Here is a 23,770-nt window from a genome sequence, read left to right as displayed (position 1 = left end):
GCTACGCAACTCTTCTTCCAAAAACGATTCTCCTTCCTTCTCACACACTCCCCATCATGGATTTGAAAGTGATGGATTGGTTTAAACATTGGCTGAAGGACAAGTGCACACTTCGAAAGAAGGATGGCGAATCAGACGGCAACCTATGGAAGAGAGAGAAGACCCACCCAGCGTCCAGACGAAGTAGTACTTGGGCCGGGTGGTCAGCATGGACAGGTAGAGGTAGACCACCTGGGTGTAGAAGGGTGTGGTGGCGATGAAGTCGTCGTCGATGTTCCGTTCCACAGGGAACACTTTACACACGGACAGGAAAACCATGAGGGAGAAGAAACAGGTGGCCAGCTTACGGACGACTTCAATCTGAGGAATGGGGAAAACGTCAGCCCATAAAAACACTGTGTCCCAAATGGAACTCTATTCCCTATATTGTGCACTACTTTTGACCAGGGCCCTATGGTCAAAAGCAGTGCACTATATAAGGGAATAGGGTGCCATTTGGGACGCAGCCTCCTTAAACTCACATCAGCTATGTATAATTGAGAGCTTCATAAGAGACAAAAGACAGCCATATGTTGCTGTTCCTTCAGTGAATAGGGAATACTGTGCATTTACTACACAGCAATGTTGTCCTCTTAGAAAGAAAGTTCCAGACAAGCATTGATAATAGTTGGCATGTTTTAAAAGCAGAGCATGCTGCCCATTTGGTAACTTTCCAGAACATCATAGTGACATTTGAGACCCATGCTTACATTTGGGGAGGGGTCAGTCTGTTTGTGCCTGCCATTGGCCTTCCCATTGGTCTGCTGGTCTCTATGGCGACAGCAGGGCGTGCCCTCAATGAAGGCGATGTAATCGTTGTAGGAGCATGTGGGGCCGGCCAGGATGCCCATGAAGTTACAGTTGTAGCTGAAGTATTCAAGCAGACTTGGCATTCTCCTACAGGGGAGGATGGAGGAGGCACAGATACAGTCATTACAGGGGAGGATGGAGGAGGCACAGATACAGTCATAATGCAGTCATTACAGGGGGAGACAGTCAGAGATAGTGACAACTGTGACACAAAGAAAGGGACTCACAGAGACCATCACAACACAGTCGCCCAGTCATTACAGTGACAGTTCAGACTGTGATACTGACTGATACAGGCATAGTTAGAATCCCCAAAGACACGCTCCTCCTCTCTAAAGAGAAACAATGTACCTAAAGACATTTAAATAACCTTTTAAAAGAGCTACATGAAATGCCTAGGCCTAGAGACTAGGGGTCGATTTTGGAATTCAGCAACTATAGAGCCAATCAGAGCGTCCTTACATGCTCATACAGGAAGCAGCCATTTTCTGCTCAAAAGAACAAAAACATATGTGTAAAACATACTTTATAGCCAGGATCTTCTGATTTGGAGTCAGCTGCTCCTCTTTCCGGCACATTCCTGTTGGGGGGAGGGACGCAGAGAAGAACACATACGTAATGCTTGCTTTTGATCAGGGTGGTTTGTGTTCAAGTTTATTCAAAGATACTCACTTTGACTTTCCAATGTATTGGAATGAAAACATTTCATAACAGTATATATGGTTGACAAGGGTGAGGCCACCATTCCCTGCCCATAGACTTCATCCCAGAGAGAGGCAGTGGTCTGAGAAGTCAGTGCTGTCCTGTCCTCTCCTGTGACTGTCCAGTATGGGTAATGACATCCGTTAGGTCCCAGTGCTCTCTCTCGCTCTCACTCTTTGCAGGTCCCTGCTGATCTAAAGGCTAATTAACAGACACTAAATTGACTACCAGAAAGTTTGGAGCCCTGTTGTCTCGCCAACCCCGCAGCGTTTTGTCTTGTTGCACGCCGCACACCGGGGATGAGGCGACCGGAGGGAAGTGGGCCGAATAATTCAGAGTTGTTTATGGCGGCCATTACGCTGATAACAAGATAAGTACAGCTAATTAGCTCACAATATTACAGCCTAATGCCTGCTAGGGACTGGAGCCACATGTGACACAGGTCATCCCTGTGTGTGTGTGTGTGTGTGTGTGTGTGTGTGTGTGTGTGCATGGAAAGCTATTTATTTTGATAGAGCTATTGCTCCTTATTCTCTCGAACACATAGTTTCTATCCTGCTTTCTTCTTCTATTTTACTTTTGGTCCGAGGGTTATCAGAGTACAATAGAAACAGTGTCCTCAAACGCACTGAGAAGTGAGAATGCAACCTTATGATCCGACTCCTCCACATTTCTATGGAGAAATGGAGTAAGTATGTGAGATATTCCAGCGATGTGGTGGCAGTAAACATGCCATAACATTGTAGGTGATGTGAGGGATATCCCATGATGTTACTAGTGCATAACATCTCTCTTTTGGTCCATCTGACATCAGAGGAGGAGACAGGCTTATATGATTAATCCAGAAATATATTCTCAATGTCTGGTTTGAAGGAAAAAAAGCTCCTTACTTACCATCGTGGATTTCAAACGTCAAGCTGGTGATCTTCTGTGTTATCACCATCATAGGCCTGTGGAGAGAGAGGGAGACAGAGAGTAACAAAGAGGGAGAGAGGGAGAGGGACAGAGACAGTAAGATAGAGAGTGAAAGTGTAAAAGAGAATAGGGGGAAGAGGGAAAACAATGAGTGATCATAAGCAAAAAGCTATAATTAGGCTATAAAGCTGTCCCATGCCTTCATGCATGGTTTCACACAATCCTCCGACACAATGTTACATGAAGACATCGGGGCATTGTATTACCGCACTCAAGTCTTACCCTGTGAAGTCAGCAGAGTACATGCCATAGTCGAAGACGTACACACGCGTGATCTGGCAGAAGCTTAGATACCCCAGGGCCACCACCAAACAGTATCTGAGAATAAAGACAGACAAAATCACTATGTAGCTCACTACTAGGGCTGGGAATTGCCGAAGGACCTCTCGATACGGTATCAAGACGTTTACACAGATCAGACACGGACAGAATTGTATTAGCTTGGTTTCAAGGATGTTTAATTAAATAATAAACAAAAGAGAAAATAATAGGTCTCCTCCAGGAGACCTCCTCCGGGATACCGTCTTCTTGGCTCCGGAGTCTTGCTGTATCCTGTGGGGAACAAAACCGAGCTCCCTCCATTATCTCTGGTACTGAGCACGACTATACGTGAGTAACCTCTCTTCCCCAGTCCCCACTCCCGTCAGCTGCCCTTCTGGCAGCTTTATGGGACTCGTCCAGCTGGTGAGCAATCAGCCCCAATTAGTCCTGGCCGGAGAGCCCGTCGAGACCTGGCACGTCCAGCAGAGGGAGCCATTGCCGCGTGATGTAGACACCGTCTGTCACCAGGCCTCGATGAGTCTCCCCCTGGTGGCTAACGGGCTGTACGCCACACACGATACTTAGTTGCCGATACGATATGTATTGCGATTCTCACGATGCTATATGTATTGTGATTCGATACTGCGATTTTATTGTGATTTGATGTTCCAAACATATTGTTCACTATATGTCTGCTGCAGAGAGATGAGGGAAAGCATGAGAAAACGAGTTTTGATCATTCAGGGAAATAAAAGTACTGAAAACATGTTGGCTCACTATTTAAAAAGAAGACGGAGAACAAGCTATAGGATGAAAAATACCTGCGTTTTGCCGCAGGTACAACCAACTAGCGCAAGCAAATACCTACAAATTGAAATTTGGAGTCAAATATCAATATAATATTGTCAAAAAATAATATTGCGATAGGTAACTAAATATTTTTTCCCGCATCACTACTCACTACTGTAAGCTAGTGTACATCTACAGTGGGGTCCGAAATCATTGACACCCTTGATAAAGATGTATTTTACTAGGCAGGGAGTTTAGAACAAGATGCATGGAGCTCCAGAGGTCACAAGGTCAATGTGGGCCTGCATGGATGTCAGCAGGGAGCAATAATGACTGTATAAAATAAATCATTCAAATACTGAGCTATATTGTATGAATATGCTTCTAACCACTTCTACATTCATGTGGATGCTACCATGGTTACAGATAATCCTGAATTAATTGTGAATAATGATGAGTGAGAAAGTTAGAGGGTCAAAGATCATATCCCAAAGACATGCTAACCTCTCACCATTACCAATAGGATGTCTTTCTCACTCATCATTATTCACAATTCATTCAGGATTATCCGTAACCATGGTAGCATCCACATTAATGCAGAAGTGTTTAGAAACCATATTATATTCTTATTTACAATAAAAGTGACTCCAAAATGACACAATACATAATTTACCATTCATTTCTATTCGGCACAAAATAATCAAAACGAACTGCAAATGCATCCAACAAGTTTGTAGAGTCACAAGCTTGATATAGTATTTGTGTGCTAGGAAATCTGGGACCAAATACTAAACTTGTGACTACTTTATTTATAAGAATCTTTAGGGGTGTCAATAATTTGACCCCTACCTTTTAGAGAGAGAAAAAAGTATTACTTGTTAAACAAAATCGCTTTCTCTGAACAATTGTATTAGTATAAAATAATATAAATGACGCTTTTTTTTCGCATACAATATAGCTCAGTATTTGAATTAGCTATTTTATACAGCCTCCATTTACAATCTTCCACATCCGTTCATCAAATATTTCGTAAAACAATTGTCCGGGTTGTGAGACCAGCAAATAGATGCATTGATTTGCTTCTTAATTAATTCCTTCAGTGTTTAGTTTATTATGATCGCCATTAGCTCATGCATATGCAGCAGTGCTGATGTGTAAAGTGTGCAATCATCAGCATACATAATCATTTTAGCTTATTGTAAGACAAGTGGCAAATCATTTGTAAAAATAGAGAAGAGTATTGGCCCAAGGCAACTGCCCTGGGGGATACCGCACTGCCCTGAGGGATACCGCACTGTACATACAGTTGAAGTCGGAAGTTTACATACACTTAGGTTGGAGTCATTAAAACTTGTTTTTCAACCACTCCACAAATTTCTTGTTAACAAACTATAGTTTTGGCAAGTCGGTTAGGACATCTACTTTGTGCATGACACAAGTAATCTTTCCAACAATTGTTTACAGACAGATTATTTCACTTATAATTCACTGTATCACAATTCCAGTGGGTCAGAAGTTTACATACACTAAGTTGACTGTGCCTTTAAACTGCTTGGAAAATTCCAGAAAATGATGTCATGGCTTTAGAAGCTTCTGATAGGCTAATTGACATCATTTGAGTCAATTGGAGGTGTACCTGTGGATGTATTTCAAGGCCTACCTTCATACTCAGTGCCTCTTTGCTTGACATCATGGGAAAATCTAAAGAAATCAGCCAAGACCTCAGAAAAAAAATGGTAGACCTCCACAAGTCTGGTTCATCCTTGGGAGCAATTTCCAAACGCCTGAAGGTACCACGTTCATCTGTACAAACAATAGTACGCAAGTATAAACACCATGGGACCACGCAGCCGTCATAGCGCTCAGGAATGAGACGCGTTCTGTCTCCTAGAGATGAACATACTTTGGTGCGAAAAGTGCAAATCAATCCCAGAACAACAGCAAAGGACCTTGTGAAGATGCTGGAGGAAACAGGTGCAAAATTATCTATTTCCACAGTAAAACAAGTCCTATATCGACATACAGTGGGGGAAAAAAGTATTTAGTCAGCCACCAATTGTGCAAGTTCTCCCACTTAAAAAGATGAGAGAGGCCTGTAATTTTCATCATAGGTACACGTCAACTATGACAGACAAAATCAGAAAAAAAAAATCAGAAAATCACATTGTAGGATTTTTAATGAATTTATTTGCAAATTATGGTGGAAAATAAGTATTTGGTCAATAACAAAAGTTTCTCAATACTTTGTTATATACCCTTTGTTGGCAATGACACAGGTCAAACGTTTTCTGTAAGTCTTCACAAGGTTTTCACACACTGTTGCTGGTATTTTGGCCCATTCCTCCATGCAGATCTCCTCTAGAGCAGTGATGTTTTGGGGCTGTTGCTGGGCAACACGGACTTTCAACTCCATCCAAAGATTTTCTATGGGGTTGAGATCTGGAGACTGGCTAGGCCACTCCAGGACCTTGAAATGCTTCTTACGAAGCCACTCCTTCATTGCCCGGGCGGCGTGTTTGGGATCATTGTCATGCTGAAAGACCCAGCCACGTTTCATCTTCAATGCCCTTGCTGATGGAAGGAGGTTTTCACTCAAAATCTCACGATACATGGCCCCATTCATTCTTTCCTTTACACGGATCAGTCGTCCTGGTCCCTTTGCAGAAAAACAGCCCCAAAGCATGATGTTTCCACCCCCATGATTCACAGTAGGTATGGTGTTCTTTGGATGCAACTCAGCATTCTTTGTCCTCCAAACACGACAAGTTGAGTTTTTACCAAAAAGTTATATTTTGGTTTCATCTGACCATATGACATTCTCCCAATCCTCTTCTGGATCATCCAAATGCACTCTAGCAAACTTCAGACGGGCCTGGACATGTACTGGCTTAAGCAGGGGGACACGTCTGGGTCTGCAGGATTTGAGTCCCTGGCGGCGTAGTGTGTTACTGATAGTAGGCTTTGTTACTTTGGTCCCAGCTCTCTGCAGGTCATTCACTAGGTCCCCCCGTGTGGTTCTGGGATTTTTGCTCACCGTTCTTGTGATCATTTTGACCCCACGGGGTGAGATATTGTGTGGAGCCCCAGATCGAGGGAGATTATCAGTGGTCTTGTATGACTTCCATTTCCTAATAATTGCTCCCACAGTTGATTTCTTCAAACCAAGCTGCTTACCTATTGCAGATTCAGTCTTCCCAGCCTGGTGCAGGTCTGCAATTTTGTTTCTGGTGTCCTTTGACAGCTCTTTGGTCTTGGCCATAGTGGAGTTTGGAGTGTGACTGTTTGAGGTTGTGGACAGGTGTCTTTTATACTGATAACAAGTTCAAACAGGTGCCATTAATACAGGTAACGAGTGGAGGACAGAGGAGCCTCTTAAAGAAGAAGTTACAGGTCTCTGAGAGCCAGAAATCTTGCTTGTTTGTAGGTGACCAAATACTTATTTTCCACCATAATTTGCAAATAAATTCATTAAAAATCCTACAATGTGATTTTCTGGATTTTTTTTCCTCAATTTGTCTGTCATAGTTGAGGTGTACCTATGATGAAAATTACAGGCCTCTCTCATCTTTTTAAGTGGGAGAACTTGCACAATTGGTGGCTGACTAAATACTTTTTTTCCCCACTGTAACCTGAAAGGCCTCTCAGCAAGGAAGAAGCCACTGCTCCAAAACTACCATAAAAAAGCCAGACTACAGTTTGCAACTGCACATGGGGACAAAGATCGTACTTTTTGTGGTCTGATGAAACAAAAATAGAACTGTTTAGCCATAATGACCATCGTTATGTTTGGAGGAAAAAGGGGTTTACTTGCAAGCCGAAGAACACCATCCCAACCGTGAAGCACAGGGGTGGCAGCAAAGTGCTCTGGGGGTGCTTTGCTGCAGGAGGGATTGGTGCACTTCACAAAATAGATTGCATGATGAGGAAGGAAAATTATGTTGATATATTGAAGCAACATCTCAAGACATCAGTCAGGAAGTTAAAGCTTGGTCGCAAATGGGTCTTCCAAATGGACAATGACCCCAAGCGTACTTCCAAAGTTATGGCAAAATGGCTTAAGGACAACAAAGTCAAGGTATTGGAGTGGCCATCACAAAGCCCTGACCTCAATCCCATAGAAAATGTGTGGGTAGAACTGAAAAAGCGTGTGCGAGCAAGGCGGCCTACAAACCTGACTCAGTTACACCAGCCCTGTCAGGAGGAATGGGCCAAAATTCACCAAAAATGTATTATGGGAAGCTTGTGGAAGGCTACCCGAAACGTTTGACCCAAGTTAAACAATTTAAAGGCAATGCTACCAAATACTAATTGAGTGTATGTAAACTTCTGACCCACTGTGAATGTGATGAAAGAAATAAAAGCTGAAATAAATCATTCTCTCTACTATTATTCTGACATTTCACATTCTTAAAAATAAAGTGGTGATCCTAACTGACCTAAAACAGGGAATTTTTACTAGGATTAAATGTATTTGGCTAAGGTGTATGTAAACTTCCGACTTCAACTGTATCTGATGTTTGAGAAGCTTCCATTGAAGAATACTATGAGTTCTATTGGATAAGTAACTCTCCAAAAACGTGATGGCAGGTGATGTAAAGCCATAACAAGTGATTTTTTTCAATAACAAATTATGACCAATAACATCAAAGGCTACACTGAAATCTAACAATACAGCTCCAACTATCATGTTATTATCCATTTATTTTAGTCAATCATCAGTCATCTTAGTCAGTGCAGTACAAGTTGAGTGCCCTTCCCTATATGCATGCTGAAAGTCAATAGTTCGCTTGTTCTTTGAAAATAGCATTGTATTTGTTCAAACACAATTTTCTCCATCAGTTTACTAAGAACAGGCAGCAAACTGATTGGTCGGCTGTTAGAGCCAGCAAAGGTGCTTTACTATTTTTAGGTAGTGGAATTACTTTAACTTCCTTCCATGCCTGGCAAATAGGGGTGGCAATACAGTCTGCTACCATTCTCAATAGTTTCCCATCTAGGTTGTCTATACCTGGTGGCTTATTATTGATGGATAATCATCGTTTTTCCACCTCTCCCACACAAACTTGACCAAATTCAAAACATCAAACCTTCTCTTTCATTATTAGATCTTCAATACACAAATATGATTGTTCACTGTTCAAATGTTATTTCACTTCTCAGTTTGTCCACGTTACCAGTGAAATAAGTCATTGAAATGATTGGCTATATCAAAAGGTTTTGTTATAAGTGACACATCAACTTCAATGAACGATGGAGATTAATGAGGTTTTCTGCCAATAATATCATTTAAGGTGCTCTAAAAAGTCTTGTTCAGCATAATTTATTTGAACCATAACATTTTTCAATTCATCATCGATCCAGGGGGCTCTAACAGTTCTCACAGTTAGTTTCTTAACAGGTGCATGTTTGGCAACAACTGGCAAGAATAATGTTACAAATACTCCAACTTATGCATCTGGATTCTCCTCCTTATACACGTCAGACCTACAAAAGAGTCCTGAGAAAACATTTTGTATGATCTCTTATAAATAACTTTAGGCCCTGCCTTTGGTACTTCGGCTTTTCTTGATATTGCCACAATGTTATGGTCACTACAGCCAATGGAAACGGATATTGCTTTAGAGAAATGAGTTAAGATATACACTGAGTATACAAAACATTAAGAACACCTGCTCTTTCCATGACAGACTGACCAGGTGAATCCAGGTGAAAGCTATGATCCCTTATTGATGTCACCTGTTAAACCTACTTCAAGCAGTGTAGATGAAGGGGAGGAGAAAGGTTAAAGGATTTTTAAGCCTTGAGACAATTGAGACATGGATTGTGGATGTGTGTCATTCAGAGGGTGAATGGGCAAGACAAAGGATTTAAGTGCCTTTGAACAGGGTATGGTGCTAGGTGCCAGGCGCACCGTTTTGTGTCAAGAATTGCAATGCTGCTTGGCTTTTCACGCTCAACAGTTTCCCCCGTGTGTATCAAGAATGGTCCACCACCCAAAGGACATCCAGCCAACTTGACACAACTGTGGGAAGCATTGGAGTCAAAATGGGCCAGCATCCCTGTGGAATGCTTTCGACACCTTGTAGAGTCCATGTCCTGATGAATTGGGGTTGTTCTGAGGGCATAAGGGGATGCAACTCAATATTAGACAGGTGTTCCTAATGTTTTGTACACTCAGTGTATAGGAAATAGGGTGGCATTTGGGACGCACAGATAACGTTCTGCGATTGGCTTGCGAGGCTACGTCAGCCGACATAGGCTACATCAACTGCAGCGGTGTGTCTGATCCGCACATGCCAGCACCAGCAGCACAAGCCTACCTCTATGCTTATGCATAAGTGAAGTGAGTTCGGAGAAAATCTGAAAGTATGCATCTTAGAAATAGTTTTCACATACAAACGTTATATGTTCTAACTCAGACTCAAATAGGCTTCCCAAAAATAACATGGTCACCGTGGTAGAACGTTTATTTATCAAAATCCAATCAGGTAGCCTGATTTCAGATGTGTCATGTAAACAATCTTTTTAGGAAAATCTTTCTTCTTGCAAAGCATGTAAACGTTTAAATTGAACTATTGTATTAATCTGACTATTCACAATAATCGTATTATTATGTGCATACCCAGTGCCTGCCGTGTTCCTATTGGTCATTCACAGGGATCCGCTCGTAACACCAGCCACACTACACGATAAAGGCTCAACATTTCTGACACTGCCAGAACATTGTCAGAGCCTACAACCGCACATAGTGGTACTTCAAATCGCAGACTTAGACCCTGTCACACTGAACGAGACAAAATGTCCGACAATCGTTTACGACCTAAGAATTTACCCACTACATGGACATTTTGTCTGGGATGGCAGAATCGTGGCATAAGACAGCTAAAATCGTACCGTCTGTACAGGCCTTAAGATGACAAAAGACGAGGTCTCCATGGAGACAGAGCTGTTGAGCATGGGTATCATAATCATCCCGTAATCATCCCAGAAGGACGTAGAGCAGCTCATCTCTGTCAGTTAGTCAGTCAGCCAGCCAGCCAGCCAGTCACTCAGCCAGTCATTCAGTCAGTCAGCCACACACCTGCTCCTGCGGTCACATTATTGAGCAGAGCAGAGGATTTAGTGGGTGCTCTGTGTTGCTCCATGTTGATCTGTATGCACTAGCTTAAAGCTTGGTATGTCCTTAATTGGCACATCTCTCTCCATCTCCCTCTCTCAGCCTCATCTACACCTAGCCTACCCTCTCTTTCTTACGGCAAAATCATGGCATAAAATGGCTGAAATCGTACCGTCTGTACAGGCCTTAAGGTGGCAAAAGACGAAGTCTCCATGGAGACAGAGCTGTTGAGCATGGGTATCATAATCATCCCATAATCATTCTAGCAGGACGTAGAGCAGCTTGTGTCGCTGTCATTTAGTCAGCCAGTCAGTCACTCAGCCAGGCAGCCAGCCAGTCAGTCAGTGAGCTAGCCAGTCAGCCAGCCATCCAGTCAGCCAGTCACCCACCTGCTCCTGCTGTCTCATTATTGAGCAGAGCGGGGGATCGAGCGAGTGCTCTGTGTTGATCAGTACGCACTAGCTTAAAGCTTGGCATGTCCTTAATTGGCACATCTCCCTCTCTCATCCTCATCTACACCTAGCCTACCCTCTCCTTCTTACTTCCTCCCCCTCTCTCGCTCCTTATCTTTCACAACCCTCTTCCCAGTCTCTTTCACCCTCTCGCTCTCTCTTTTCCTCTCTCCCTCTTTCCTTTTTCCTCCCCTCCCTCTCTGGCAGTGCTCTAACTCAGTAAGGCAGCACAGTGGATAGTGGCCCTGTTACTCCCAGACAGCCTCCCAAAACACACCCTATTCCCTATTTAGTTAACTACTTTTGACCAGGGCCCATAGGGGGTGGAAATAGGGTGTCATTTGGGACACACAGCCTCTAAATCATCAGAGAGGAGACGATTATATCCACAGCCTGCACAGTCCATACACATGCACAACACACACACATCCCCATAGGAAGAGAGGAAATGTGTGTGTGTGTGTGTGTGTGCGCACGCTTGGTAGGAAGGCATGTCAAGTCTCAAGGAGTACACACACTCTCACAGTCTTCACACACACACTCCATGGCGATGACTCATGCAGTCAAGCTCCCTGCAGACTCTCGATGGTCAGGAAGGAGAGACTAGGGCGGAGGGGGAAGGACAAGGAGAGAAGGGAGGAGAGAAGAAAAGGAGGAGACCACTAGCTCTTTCAGCACCGCTGTGAGAACCTTTGACTGTGCTTGTGAACGCACCTGAAGACACCTCTGGGCTATATCAGCCAGACAGCTACCACCATCCCTCCTCGTCCTCCTACGCTGACGGAGCTCTCCTCCAAGATAATCAAAGGAGGAGTCATGCAAAACATTTTCAAGTCAATGTTGGAGGCATATGTGCTTTAGTTTACAGATCAATCTAATTTCTCAGAGGGGAACTAAGGGAAGGGAAAAAAGATTGTTGTGGCCCCCTCGTTTTTGGCAGAGGCCCAAGATAAGTTGCGAGCCAGGCAATGGCTGCGTCCCAAATGGCATCCTATTCCTTATATAATGCACTGCTTTTGACCAGGGCCCATAGGGTGCCATTTGGGACCCAGCCAATCTCTTGCCCACACATCTGAAGAGAAAAAAAAAATATGCTGCCCTGTTCATTCCTCATTTTCCGCCGTAGTATCAATTGAACATCAAAGTAATTGATTAGGCAGTGAAATTAGTATTCTCCACAATTAGTTTCCTATGGGCATGTAGATGGGTGCTTCAAGTAGGCCTTGTTAGCAACCCCACAGAGAGGTGCCCCAGCTGGGCTAGCAGAGGAGAGAGACGAGGGGTGAGCTGGAGTAGGCTCTTATGCATTGATGCGCTCGTCTGAAAACAACTGGTGCCTCGAGGTAGGTGATGGATGCAGCCAGCGATAAGACACAGGAGGCCAAAGGGGAAATAATAATTGGAAGATGTTATTACAGTAATCACGAAGCCAGAGAAAAAAATTAAAATGTCCGCCAACAGCTGGTGAGCAACAGGACATAATGATGGCCATGATGGCCTCCTCTCCCCATCATCATTATCTCCAGGTCAGCTTTCAATCCCTCATCAGGGATGCATCCCAAATGGTACCCTATTCCCTATATAGACTTAATTTATTCTACAGGAGCCGCCAGCCAAGACCATTCCGTTAAGTATTCCGTCGCCTGCTGCTGTATGTAGGGAGCCTGGCGTTAGCATGCCGCGGTTAGCGCTAACAGACAGATAATTACAAACTGTGGGACAAGGCCACTCAAACGCACGCACGCACACACAAAGAACTTTATTACACTTTTACTGCTCCAATTACTACTTTCCAAGGGAAGGAGAAGTCCAAGGAGCAATCTGTTCCAATGACCTCTCTGCATGTACCAGTTAGATATAAATAGGAAAAATTAAAGAGGGCGGGCTGTGGTTAGCACATGCAGGTCAACTCCCGGAGATTGAATTCTGTAGATTGAATTCTGAGAAGTAAAGAAGTGGCTGATGGGAAACGTTGTGTATGATATGGAATGGCGTTGTGAGAAAGTAGATAGCCAGTACATGATCATCTCACACCTCCAGCCTCTCTCCCCTGACCTAGCAGTAGCAAGCATCAGGGGACTAATGGAAGTGTTCTGGGTGGAAGTGTGTGTGTGTTGGAGGCCCTCCCTCCTCTTTTAGGTAAGCTCTGATTTATGTCTGGGCTCTCCTGGGGGTTTTGAACATTATTGGTCCAGCAGCACCAACAGTGGCCGCTCTGGAGGCAGTGCAGCAGGACATCTGCACATCATCATTCAGACAGGCCTTCAGAAACTACTCTCACCCTGGACCACACACACGCGCCAGCACATACACAGACCCATACACACACGCAGAGGACTTACTTGTGCATGTGTTCCACTCCTGTCAGGATCATGATGCCATAGGTGAGCCCACTCTGAACCAGAAAGTGGAGCGCATACCTGAAACACAGAGAAGAGATGAACGGTTTATAATCAATCACACACACACACACACACACACACACACAATATCCACTATTTCTCCTCTCCCACGATGTCTCAATTTCCCTCCACTTCTGTCCCTCTTCCCCTCCATCCTCCCTTTCTCTCACTCCATCCTCCCTGTCCCCTGTGCCATTTGCTATATAAATCAGACACATTGACCCATAACTGACCCGTAATCATTACCCTGCAGCAGAGACAGAAAGAGGTCTATTTCTTCACCCTTTTTGTAAAACATGCACCTTACATCGGATCATATGAAACTTGCTCTGTAAACCTAACTTCATATAAAACGTTTTCATATGGTCTATGATTGGTTTCTCTCTTTTCATGGTCAGAGTCCTTTTTCAGTGTTATGATATCCGTCACATCTTAGCTTCAGAAGCTTGTGCATTCAACACGTGTGCTTGTTCTGCGATGTATTCTTCAGAATTATACTGAAGCAATTGTTGATGTCTTAAAAAGGATTTGTTCTAGCTAAGATTCTCTTGGAAAATATATAATGAAATGCATTTCTCATACATGGCAGAACTATTTTTTTTTTTAGATAGAAAGACGAGAAAGAGTGTTTAGCAACAATCTGTGAATAGTCCTGGAGTGTTTTTTTTTTCTCAAATGAAAGCACCCAAAAATATACAGACTTCATCCAGTGTCCAGAAAAATGGATTGGCAGTATAGGTACGTGTGGAGGTCCTGGGTTGGCGTGGTTACACGTGGTTTGCGGTTGTGAGGCAGGTTGGACGTACTGCCAAATTCTCTAAAATGACATTGGAGGCAGTTTATGGTAGTGACATGAACATTAAATTATCTGGCAACAGCTCTGGTGGACAATCCTGCAGTCAGCATGCCAATTGCACGGTCCCTCAAAACTTGAGACATCTGCGGCATTGTGTTGTGTTAGAAAACTGCACATTTTAGAGCGGCATTTTACTGTCCCCAGCACAAGGTGCACCTGTGTAATGATCCTGCGGTTTAATCAGCTTCTTGATATGCCAAACCTGTCAGGTGGATGGATTATATTGGCAAATGAGAAATTCTCACTAACAGGGATGAAAACAAATTTGTGCATAACATTTTAGAGAAATAAGGTTTTGTGCGTATGGAACATTTTGGGGAAATTTTATTTCAGCTCATGAAACATGGGACCAACACTTTACATGTTGAGTTTATATTTTGTATTCAGTGTATGTATGTATGTATGTATGTATGTATGTATGTATGTATGTATGTATGTATGTATGTATGTATGTATGTATGTATGTATGCATGCATGCATGCACGTATGCATGTACGTACGTATGTGCAGTTGAAGTCAGAAGTTTATATACACTTGGGTTGGAGTCATTAAAACTCGTTTTTCAACCACTCCACATATTTCTTGTTAACAAACTATAGTTTTGGCAAGTCGGTTAGGACATCTACTTTGTGCATGACACAAGTAATTTTTCCAACAAATGTTTACAGACAGATTATTTCACTGTATCACAATTCCAGTGGGTCAGAAGATTACATACACTAAGTCGACTGTGCCTTTAAACAGCTTGGAAAATTCCAGGAAATGATGTCATGGCTTTAGAAGCTTCTGATAGGCTAATTGACATCATTTGAGTCAATTGGAGGTTTACCTGTTGAAGTATTTCAAGGCCTACCTTCAAACTCAATGCCTCTTTGCTTGACATCATGGGAAAATCAAAAGAAATCAGCCAAGACCTCAGACATTTTTTTTTGGACCTCCACAAGTCTGGTTCTTCCTTGGGAGCAATTTCCAAACGCCTGAAGGTACCACGTTCATCTGTACAGACAATAGTATGCAAGTATAAACACCATGGGACCATGCAGCCGTCATACCGCTCAGGAAGTAGACGCGTTCTGTCTCCTATAGATGAACGTACTTTGGTGCGAAAAGTGCAAATCAATCCCAGAACAACAGCAAAGGACCTTGTGAAGATGCTGGAGGAAACAGGTACAAAAGTATCGATATCCACAGTAAAACGAGTCCTATATCGACATAACCTGAAAAGCCGCTCAGCAAGGAAGACACTGCTCCAACACCGCCATAAAAAAAGCCAGACTACGGTTTGCAACTGCACACTATAGTTTGTTAACAAGAAATGTGTGGAGTGGTTGAAAAACGAGTTTTAATGAGCCAACCTAAGTGTATGTAAACTTCCGACTTCAACTGTATATACTGTATTCTATACTATCTATTGCATCTTAGCCTATGCCACTCTGATAATGACATTGCTCATCCATATATTTATATATTCTTATTCCATTCCTTTACTTAGATTTGTGTGTATTGGGTTTTTGTTGTGGAACTGTTAGATATTACTTGCTAGATATTGCTGCACTGTCGGAACTAGAAGCACAAGCATTTCGCTACACTCGCAATAACATCTGCTAACCATGTGTATGTGACCAATATATTTGATTTGATTTGGCCACCACGACACAGCGCGTGGAACCTGACAGTGTGTGCGGGTGCGTGTCCCCATGTGTGTCGGCAGAGAGACGGACTCACCAGCCGAAACAGAAGAGAGCAAAGTAGAATCCCAGTAGCGTGGCAACCACATGTCTGACGAAGGGACTGGTTTTACTGGGGTGGAGATAGAGACGGAACCCGAAGGCTGTCAACAGGGCAAACAGCTGGCACACCACGAAGTTCACCTGGAGAAAAGAGAGGGGGAGAAAGGAGAGGGAGAGAGAGATGCACAAATTGTTATTTTGTTATGGGATGGCATTTGTTCATTTTCAGAACCATAATGTAGTTGTATAAAGTTAGGTAAGTCTTAACATACAGATCTTTAGCCGGGAAATTGGGATTCATTTAAAGCCCCTTCAGATGATAAGATCAGAAATCAAAATGTTAACAGTGTGGGTTCGATATGACTTGCAGTAAATTACTGTGAAGATAATACATTCACAGAGATGTCTGAACAATGATAAGCAGCACTAGCAGATCCTTTTATATTCCTATCCCCAAAGCTTCTGACAGAGACAGGAAGACAAACTGGGGTCCAGCGTGGCTCAGTTGGTAGAGCATGGCGCTTGCAACGCCAGATATGTGGGTTCGATTCCCATGGGGTATGAAAATGTATGCACTCACTACTGAAAGTTGCTCTGGATAAGACCATCTGCTAAATGACTCAAATGTAAATGTCCCAAATGGTAGCCATATTCCCCTACAGAGCACTACTTTTGACCAGAGCCCTATGGGCAAAATAGTTAAATTTGGGACGCAGACAGTGCAAGATTAAGCTTCTTGCTTACAGCAGAGACAATCAATCGCTTCCTGTTATTTTTCTTGAAATCTAAAAAGGCACAACCTAGATTTGAGTCAATGTCTTAAGTAGTTGAACATGTTATCACTCCAACATCGTGAAATTGACAAACTGACACGTTTTTATTTGAGTCAAAAACAACTTTATATCAAAAGGAGTGCCTTTGATTTGTCGGCCTGCACGTGCGCAGTTCGGCGCAAGATGGTCGTTAGCCCCGATGACGTGTTTCTGCGCATGAGCTTAGCTTGTCAACATCATCATGACATCGCCTACAAGTGTGATCAGGGATTTCTTATTGGAGAAGCAGTTTATGCCTTCATACTTTATGATCTTTGCTCAGCCAGCTAAAGGCAGCTGCTTCATGGCAACAAATCAATTGATTTAATTATAATGTTACTAGCTACAGTGGCCAGATAGCTAGAGTAGTAAAGCATTTAGTGTTGTGTGCTTTGTGCTGCACTTAAAACCCCATTCGTGTCATATGAAGTGTGTGACTGCCTTGCTCAGTTAGCAAGCTAAACTAATAAGCTAGTGCACATGATCAAACATAACAAAAACAATCCCCTTTCAAGCACAACACTCCTTAGTTAGACGTAAAGGATGTCAAAAATTAAAAATAAAGTATTATGCAGTTTTAATGATGCAAATGGTGGATTAGACTGGAAAAAGTGCCCTATTTTTTTCATTTTTCTTGTCACTCCTGTCAGCTCCTCCAAGTGGAGGTCTGTGCTCTCTGATTGGCTCGAAGTCAAGTTGTCGGCCACTGCCGAGCATTGCGATTCTACAAGTAGAAACAGCAGTTTCGTCGGTACTAGGTTGGTACACAGCAGGTACGTATTTTGTTCTAGCAAGAGAAGGAACGGCCTGCTACTGTATCGGCAGTCTATTGGCAATCAGATTCTCTGTGTGTTTCCTGCTTAACGTTTGGAAAGAAATAGCGCCCTTTGTGCACTTCCGGTAATACCGTATACCCCGGTATGGTACAGGAATGGTATGAAGGTAGGAAAATCTGGATACCGCACAACCTTACAACCACACACACATTATAGCCTGGTTAAACCATACTGAATGTGCAGAGCCTGTGGCTAGCGGTAACACTCCCGGCATAAACTCATGTACACTCCTCACTCCACTGGAGACCGGGGTTCAATTACCCACTCCAACCTGTCAATCGGTTTCTCCATCCCCTCTGTCATTTCATAACTGTCTCAAAAACGTGTCAGAATACACCACACAAAAAATTTTAAACAGACTGAACACTGTTTCACTTGGTGAGCGCAGCTTTCAGTCTGGTTTAACCAGGCTAACACACAAAGATAACGGGGGAAATGTAGGCTAAACGACAGGAAGCAGAACGAGGTGCGACTCAAAGGCTGCGTCCCAAATGGCACACTATTCCCTATATAGTGCACTACTTTTGACTCTGGTCAAAAGTAGTGCAATAAATGCAAAAGGGTGCCATTTGGGACGCATCCAAAGCAAGGGCCTGGCCGGCAGTGCTGGGCTACCCAGGATGCCCTGTGACCCAGATAAAACTGCTGTTCCGTTAGCATATGCCATATTGCCAAGAGCCCAGTGGAGCCACAGTAACACAGCGCTTGAGTCTGGACTGAACAGAGCTAAGGGGCCTCACACACACACACACAGGGACGTGAGCGCAAACCCACACACACACACTGACTGACCTAAGCAGAGCTCTAGGGCCGGTGTGAGTTGAATACTGATGGCCTGGCAGGGATGCAAGAGGGGACAACCATGCTCGCTCTTCCCTCCCTCCCTCCCTCTCGGGTCAAATGTCACTAGACTGGGAGGCGGTCCAGCTCAGGGTCAGACAGCCCGCACCCTCTGCCCCAGGGCATCATCACCCCACTGAAAGCTAATCCCCTCATCTGTAGCTCTGCTACCCTTCCCGTCTGCCATGGGTCCTTATGGCACCCTATTCCCTATATAGTGCACTACTTTTGACCGTGCCCTATGGGAATAGGGTGCAATTTGGGACGCAGACAAAGAGGCTGGCCCTGGTTTAAGGACAGCACATCTATCTGTCAAACTGCTCTTTTAGGAAATGGCCTAAGCAACGCCCCCATGCCAGGGTGATTCGATCTAGCGTTTACCAAATAACAGAAAGTCCTGTGCCAAACAGCAATGCAGCGATACAGGTAGAGAGGATCATGCTTTCAAATACCATATTAGACTCATGGCTTGAGCCATGATTTAAAAGGTCCAATGCAGCCGTTGTTATCTCAATATCAAGTCATTTCTTGGTAACAATAAAGTGCCTTACTGTGATAGTTTTATATTAAAATGGTCAAAAAAGGACAAAAAAGTTGCTTCTTAGAAGAAGAAAAAATTCTCAAGCAATAATTTTGTTAGGACTGTCTGGGAGTGGTCAGAGAGGGGACAGTTGTAGGAACCTAATGGGAGGGATGTGTAACCTGAAAACGAGCTGTTATTGGCTTTGTTATTGGTCTATTATATTTCAGACAATCTTTTCAAACAGCTCTTACACTAAAATTGCATTATCATAATTTTCACCATTTCACAGTATTAATCAAACCTCAGTGTGGAAATATATAAAACACAGGAAAATCAAGTTTGACTGCACTGCCCCTTTAAATGATTTATCACCTCAGTTCTCTGCAAAGCTTCCTTCATCATTCAGACTCACACTAGCCTATATGAGGATAGTTTCACTCCAGTATGTGTCATTTTAGTATGCTATAAATTGAGGAGTCGATGTGTTCTGAAAGATGAGACGTTGAGGATTATGATAAATACTGCTTTGATGTCATACAAGCAAACCACACACCCGTCCAAACAGTCCAAACATGCACTTCACATTTCCATATTTGAAAACTCATGTCATTTACAGTATCAACATTTATGATCGCTATGTTTGATACAGTTACAAGGATGACATGCGTTATATCCTGGGTTGTCCTGAACAGAATGAGACTGTTTGTCGTATTGTGAAGAAGATTTGCCGTAGAACACGCTCTTGAATGCACTCATGACTCCAATCTATGCGCACCAAAATGTCAATGTCTGTCTGAAATGCCTTTTGAAACTGTAGGATCATATTCTATAACTTAGCTAAGCATGTTGGCAATAGAATAAGCTTTAAAATGATCCCCACCTGACCCAGATTGCGATTTATAATGGACCTTTTTGGATTGCGTAAACAACAGTAATTGTGTGATGGTGGGGACACAGGGCTGTGTTCCAAACCAAAAACTACAAGTGTACTTGATTCAGTTCATTGCGTTAAATAGTATGCAGTATTATCTGGATACGTGTGCAACAAAAGTTCAACATTCACCTTCCGCTACCATTTCTGTAAAGGTGTCTACACATACAATTTGATGCATATGTCAGATAAATCCAATGTATGCGCCACACAGAACGCACTGCAACTGCCCCTGCAATGCAACGCTGCAAGGCAAACGCAGCATTCCATTGGAAATGAACGTACTTCTGGTGTGCCAAAACGCAACGACGCTGTAGGTGTGATCGAGGCATTATAGTTGAAGACTCTTCTTTGAGTCATAAAAGTGCACTGAAATGACTTGGGAACTGTGCACCCTTTGGAGAGGTGTGTGGCCACTTGGAGACACCAGTTAGTCCTCTTACTCAGACCCTTGTCATCGTTTTTCAGCCTATTGCTAGTTACCCATTCTACTGACTGGGAGGTCAGAATAGGTAACTGTCCATCCATGATAAGGCAGAGGATGTTAATCCATAACATCTACGTTTTCCAGCAATATGTTATGATCAATGATATCAAAAGGCATGGTCATGCATATACTTTTTATAGTTATTCTGTTAGAAATATTTCAATTTGGCCATATCCATATAGGGGTTAATGACAAAGTCAACCATTGCAGTGGTAAACGGCATAAAGTCAACCATGATTACACATTTTCCCCTTAGTCTTTCAAACAATTTTTGGCTTCCTATTGTCTGTTGCCGTCTCCCCTCTGGCCGCCTCTGGTCTCTACGTGCCTCATACTCTTTCCATCGTTTTCTGTTATTTCTCCCTCCTCTGCCTCGTTTCAGTGTTCTCTGTGTGGGTGCAGCCGGTTGTGCCTCTAACGAGGCTGGCAAGATGTGCATCAGCTGTCTGCATACAGACTTCTGTCTCTGGACCATGTCGATGGTTACCACAAAGACCGTCACGCAAACCTAATCCCAGTGACAGGGGAAAAGCGGTCATGTGGTGTTTACTTAACAGGAAGCTGACACAATCTGCATGACACTGAGTAACTACAGCTCTAACCTCATTTTTACATTTTTTTTACATTTTTTGTCATTTAGCAGACGCTGTTATCCAGAGCGACTTACAGTTAGTGCATACATTATTTATTTATACCACTGTACAGCGTGTCTTAAAGGGGTAATCTGCAGTTGCTACATCCATTTTTGGACTTGATATATGATATGTATCCATTGATTCTTGAAGAAAATAACTTATGCCTCATTAGCTTAGCTCAACTGTCGTACCTCATCAGAATATAAGCTTGTTTAACTCCAATGTTTGTAAACAACGTAAATGTAAACAAACACTATATAGCCTCAAAACATGGTTAAAACTATAATTTTGATATAATGGATGGTCAATCCTTGCATCTATAGCTCTGTCTATGAATTTAAGAGCCGTTATATATGTTTCAACTGCTGATTGCCCCTTGAAATGTAAATGTACTGTACCTAATGAGTTTATAATAGACAGTTAATTATTAGTTAAGTAGTTTACAAATCATGAATAAACAAATATATATAATTGTTGGTTGAAGCACCGAAATTACGATAAAACAATTTAAACCAATGATTCATCATTCCATATGTTTGTATAGCAACATCATGTCTGTTGGTTCAGGGGCCAGGGGACTCATTTATAAATGCTACGTACACACAAAATATGCCCCAAAACATGTGCACCAGTTCACGCAAAAGTTGGCATTTATCAAAACTGAACTTGACGTGAGAATGTGCTTATCCTCGCGTAAACTTTAGACCATGCTTACGCAGTTTCTAGTGGTTGAAGTATTTCATTGCAAGAAGTCAAAAGTAGCTTTGGGGAATATATGATGACACTCGTATTCACAAAAAAATAATAATACAGCTAGCTAAATATAATAACAAAATGAAATAATTTGCCATTAGCGAGAAAAACTAAGTATTTTATCTTTGTATTCTAAAATAATTCTACTTCCTATCATTTCTTTTATTTCCATGATCATTGCAGAATAAATTAATCACCTTTTCTGACTGTGACGGTTTCATACTCGCCAAATAGCCTATAGACCTACAACAAGTTAGGATAGGCTACCATTCGTCCAATCTCTCATTTAATTGGACCTACTTCACAGCAGTAATAAATAGATATGCTATTTCAATTGTTTTGCTCTATGAGATCCGATCCGAAGAGCAGTTTAACAGTAGAACAGACAGTTCATTTTTTCAATTTTTGTTTGTAGGCTACGTCTGAATACTATAATGTCAAATTTCTTGAGTAGACAATATTTCATTTATAAACATAATACTGTATATCATAACCATTGCAGTATATATTCCTCACATTTTCTGGGCATGATAAGTTAATATTACCCAAGTAGCCATACAAGAAATTACCATGCATCCTCTCATTTATTTGGGCCTATTAGATAGGCTATTATAATTTCAAGTTTTTGCTCTATGCATCTGCAAGATAGCGTGGTTTATAACATACAGTAGAATTCAACAGGTGAACAGACAGTTGGTCTTTTGTATTGAAGTGTAGGCTACCACTGTAAGTAGGCCTATACTGTAGTTTTCATTTTTTTCAGAGTAGACAAGAATTCGCTGGCTGTGCAGCATATTTATGTTTGGGAAAAAGTAAATGCAAAACATTATTGAATTCAAACCCGTTTACAGGTCCACACAATTTGCAAAACAACTTTTTTTCCAGAAATTGTCAGATACAGCAAATGTTACTACAAAATAAAACATTCTGCCAACACCTCCAAAGACATTCGATTAAGTTCGCTGTTGCTATTTTCTTTAGATACTGTCTTGGCCTGATTCCAATACTTCCAAAGTATACAGCAAATAAGGGCATTATTGTCACCATAAAAAGTGAATGATGGGCGTTTTTCAGGCGGAGATATACAGTGAGGGAAAAAAGTATTTGATCCCCTGCTGATTTTGTACGTTTGCCCACCGACAAAGACATGATCAGTCCACAATTTCAACTGTAGGTTTATTTTAAACCTACAAAAATGTTATAAATTGATTTGCATTTTAATGAGGGAAATATGCATTTGACCCCTCTGCAAAACATGACTTAGTACTTGGTGGCAAAACCCTTGTTGGCAATCACAGAGGTCAGACGTTTCTTGTAGTTGACCACCAGGTTTGCACACATCTCAGGAGGGATTTTGTTCCACTCCTCTTTGCAGATCTTCTCCAAGTCATTAAGGTTTCGAGGCGGACGTTTGGCAACTCGAACCTTCAGCTCCCTCCACAATGTGCTTCTTCTTGAGCCACTCCTTTGTTGCCTTGGCTGTGTGTTTTTGGTCATTGTCATGCTGGAATACCCATCCACGACCCATTTTCAATGCCCTGGCTGAGGGAAGGAGGTTCTCACCCAAGATTTGATGGTACATGGCCCCGTCCATCGTCCCTTTGATGCATTGAAGTTGTCCTGTCCCCTTAGCAGAAAAACACCCCCAAAGCATAATGATTTCAGTCCTTCACGGCGTAGTGTGTAACCAATTGTTTTCTTGGTGACTATGGTCCCAGCTGCCTTGAGATCATTGACAAGATCCTCCCGTGTAGTTCTGGGCTGATTCCTCAGCGTTCATGATCATTGCAACTCCATGAGGTGAGATCTTGCATGGAGCC

At 42.6% G+C, this 23,770-nt stretch overlaps 1 protein-coding gene across 1 annotated transcript in view; it reads right to left on the bottom strand.

The window, feature by feature from the left end:
- mboat2b (membrane bound O-acyltransferase domain containing 2b) overlaps positions 1 to 23,770 on the bottom strand; it is a 63,450-nt gene that overhangs the window by 7,825 nt on the left and 31,855 nt on the right. Inside the window, exons 2-8 of the mRNA XM_084149261.1 lie at positions 16,129 to 16,274; positions 13,488 to 13,565; positions 2,749 to 2,844; positions 2,446 to 2,501; positions 1,375 to 1,429; positions 750 to 936; positions 168 to 360 (exon numbers count right to left, since the gene is read on the bottom strand). Of these exons, the coding sequence (XP_084005387.1) occupies positions 168 to 360; positions 750 to 936; positions 1,375 to 1,429; positions 2,446 to 2,501; positions 2,749 to 2,844; positions 13,488 to 13,565; positions 16,129 to 16,274 (811 nt within the window). The remainder of the gene's footprint in view (positions 1 to 167; positions 361 to 749; positions 937 to 1,374; positions 1,430 to 2,445; positions 2,502 to 2,748; positions 2,845 to 13,487; positions 13,566 to 16,128; positions 16,275 to 23,770) is intronic.

The sequence above is a fragment of the Coregonus lavaretus genome (assembly GCF_964263955.1).
Source record: "Coregonus lavaretus genome assembly, chromosome: 31".
Taxonomy (NCBI): Eukaryota; Metazoa; Chordata; class Actinopteri; order Salmoniformes; family Salmonidae; genus Coregonus; species Coregonus lavaretus.
Note: the sequence above shows the minus strand (reverse complement) of the source record. Positions and strands in the feature narration are given on the sequence as shown.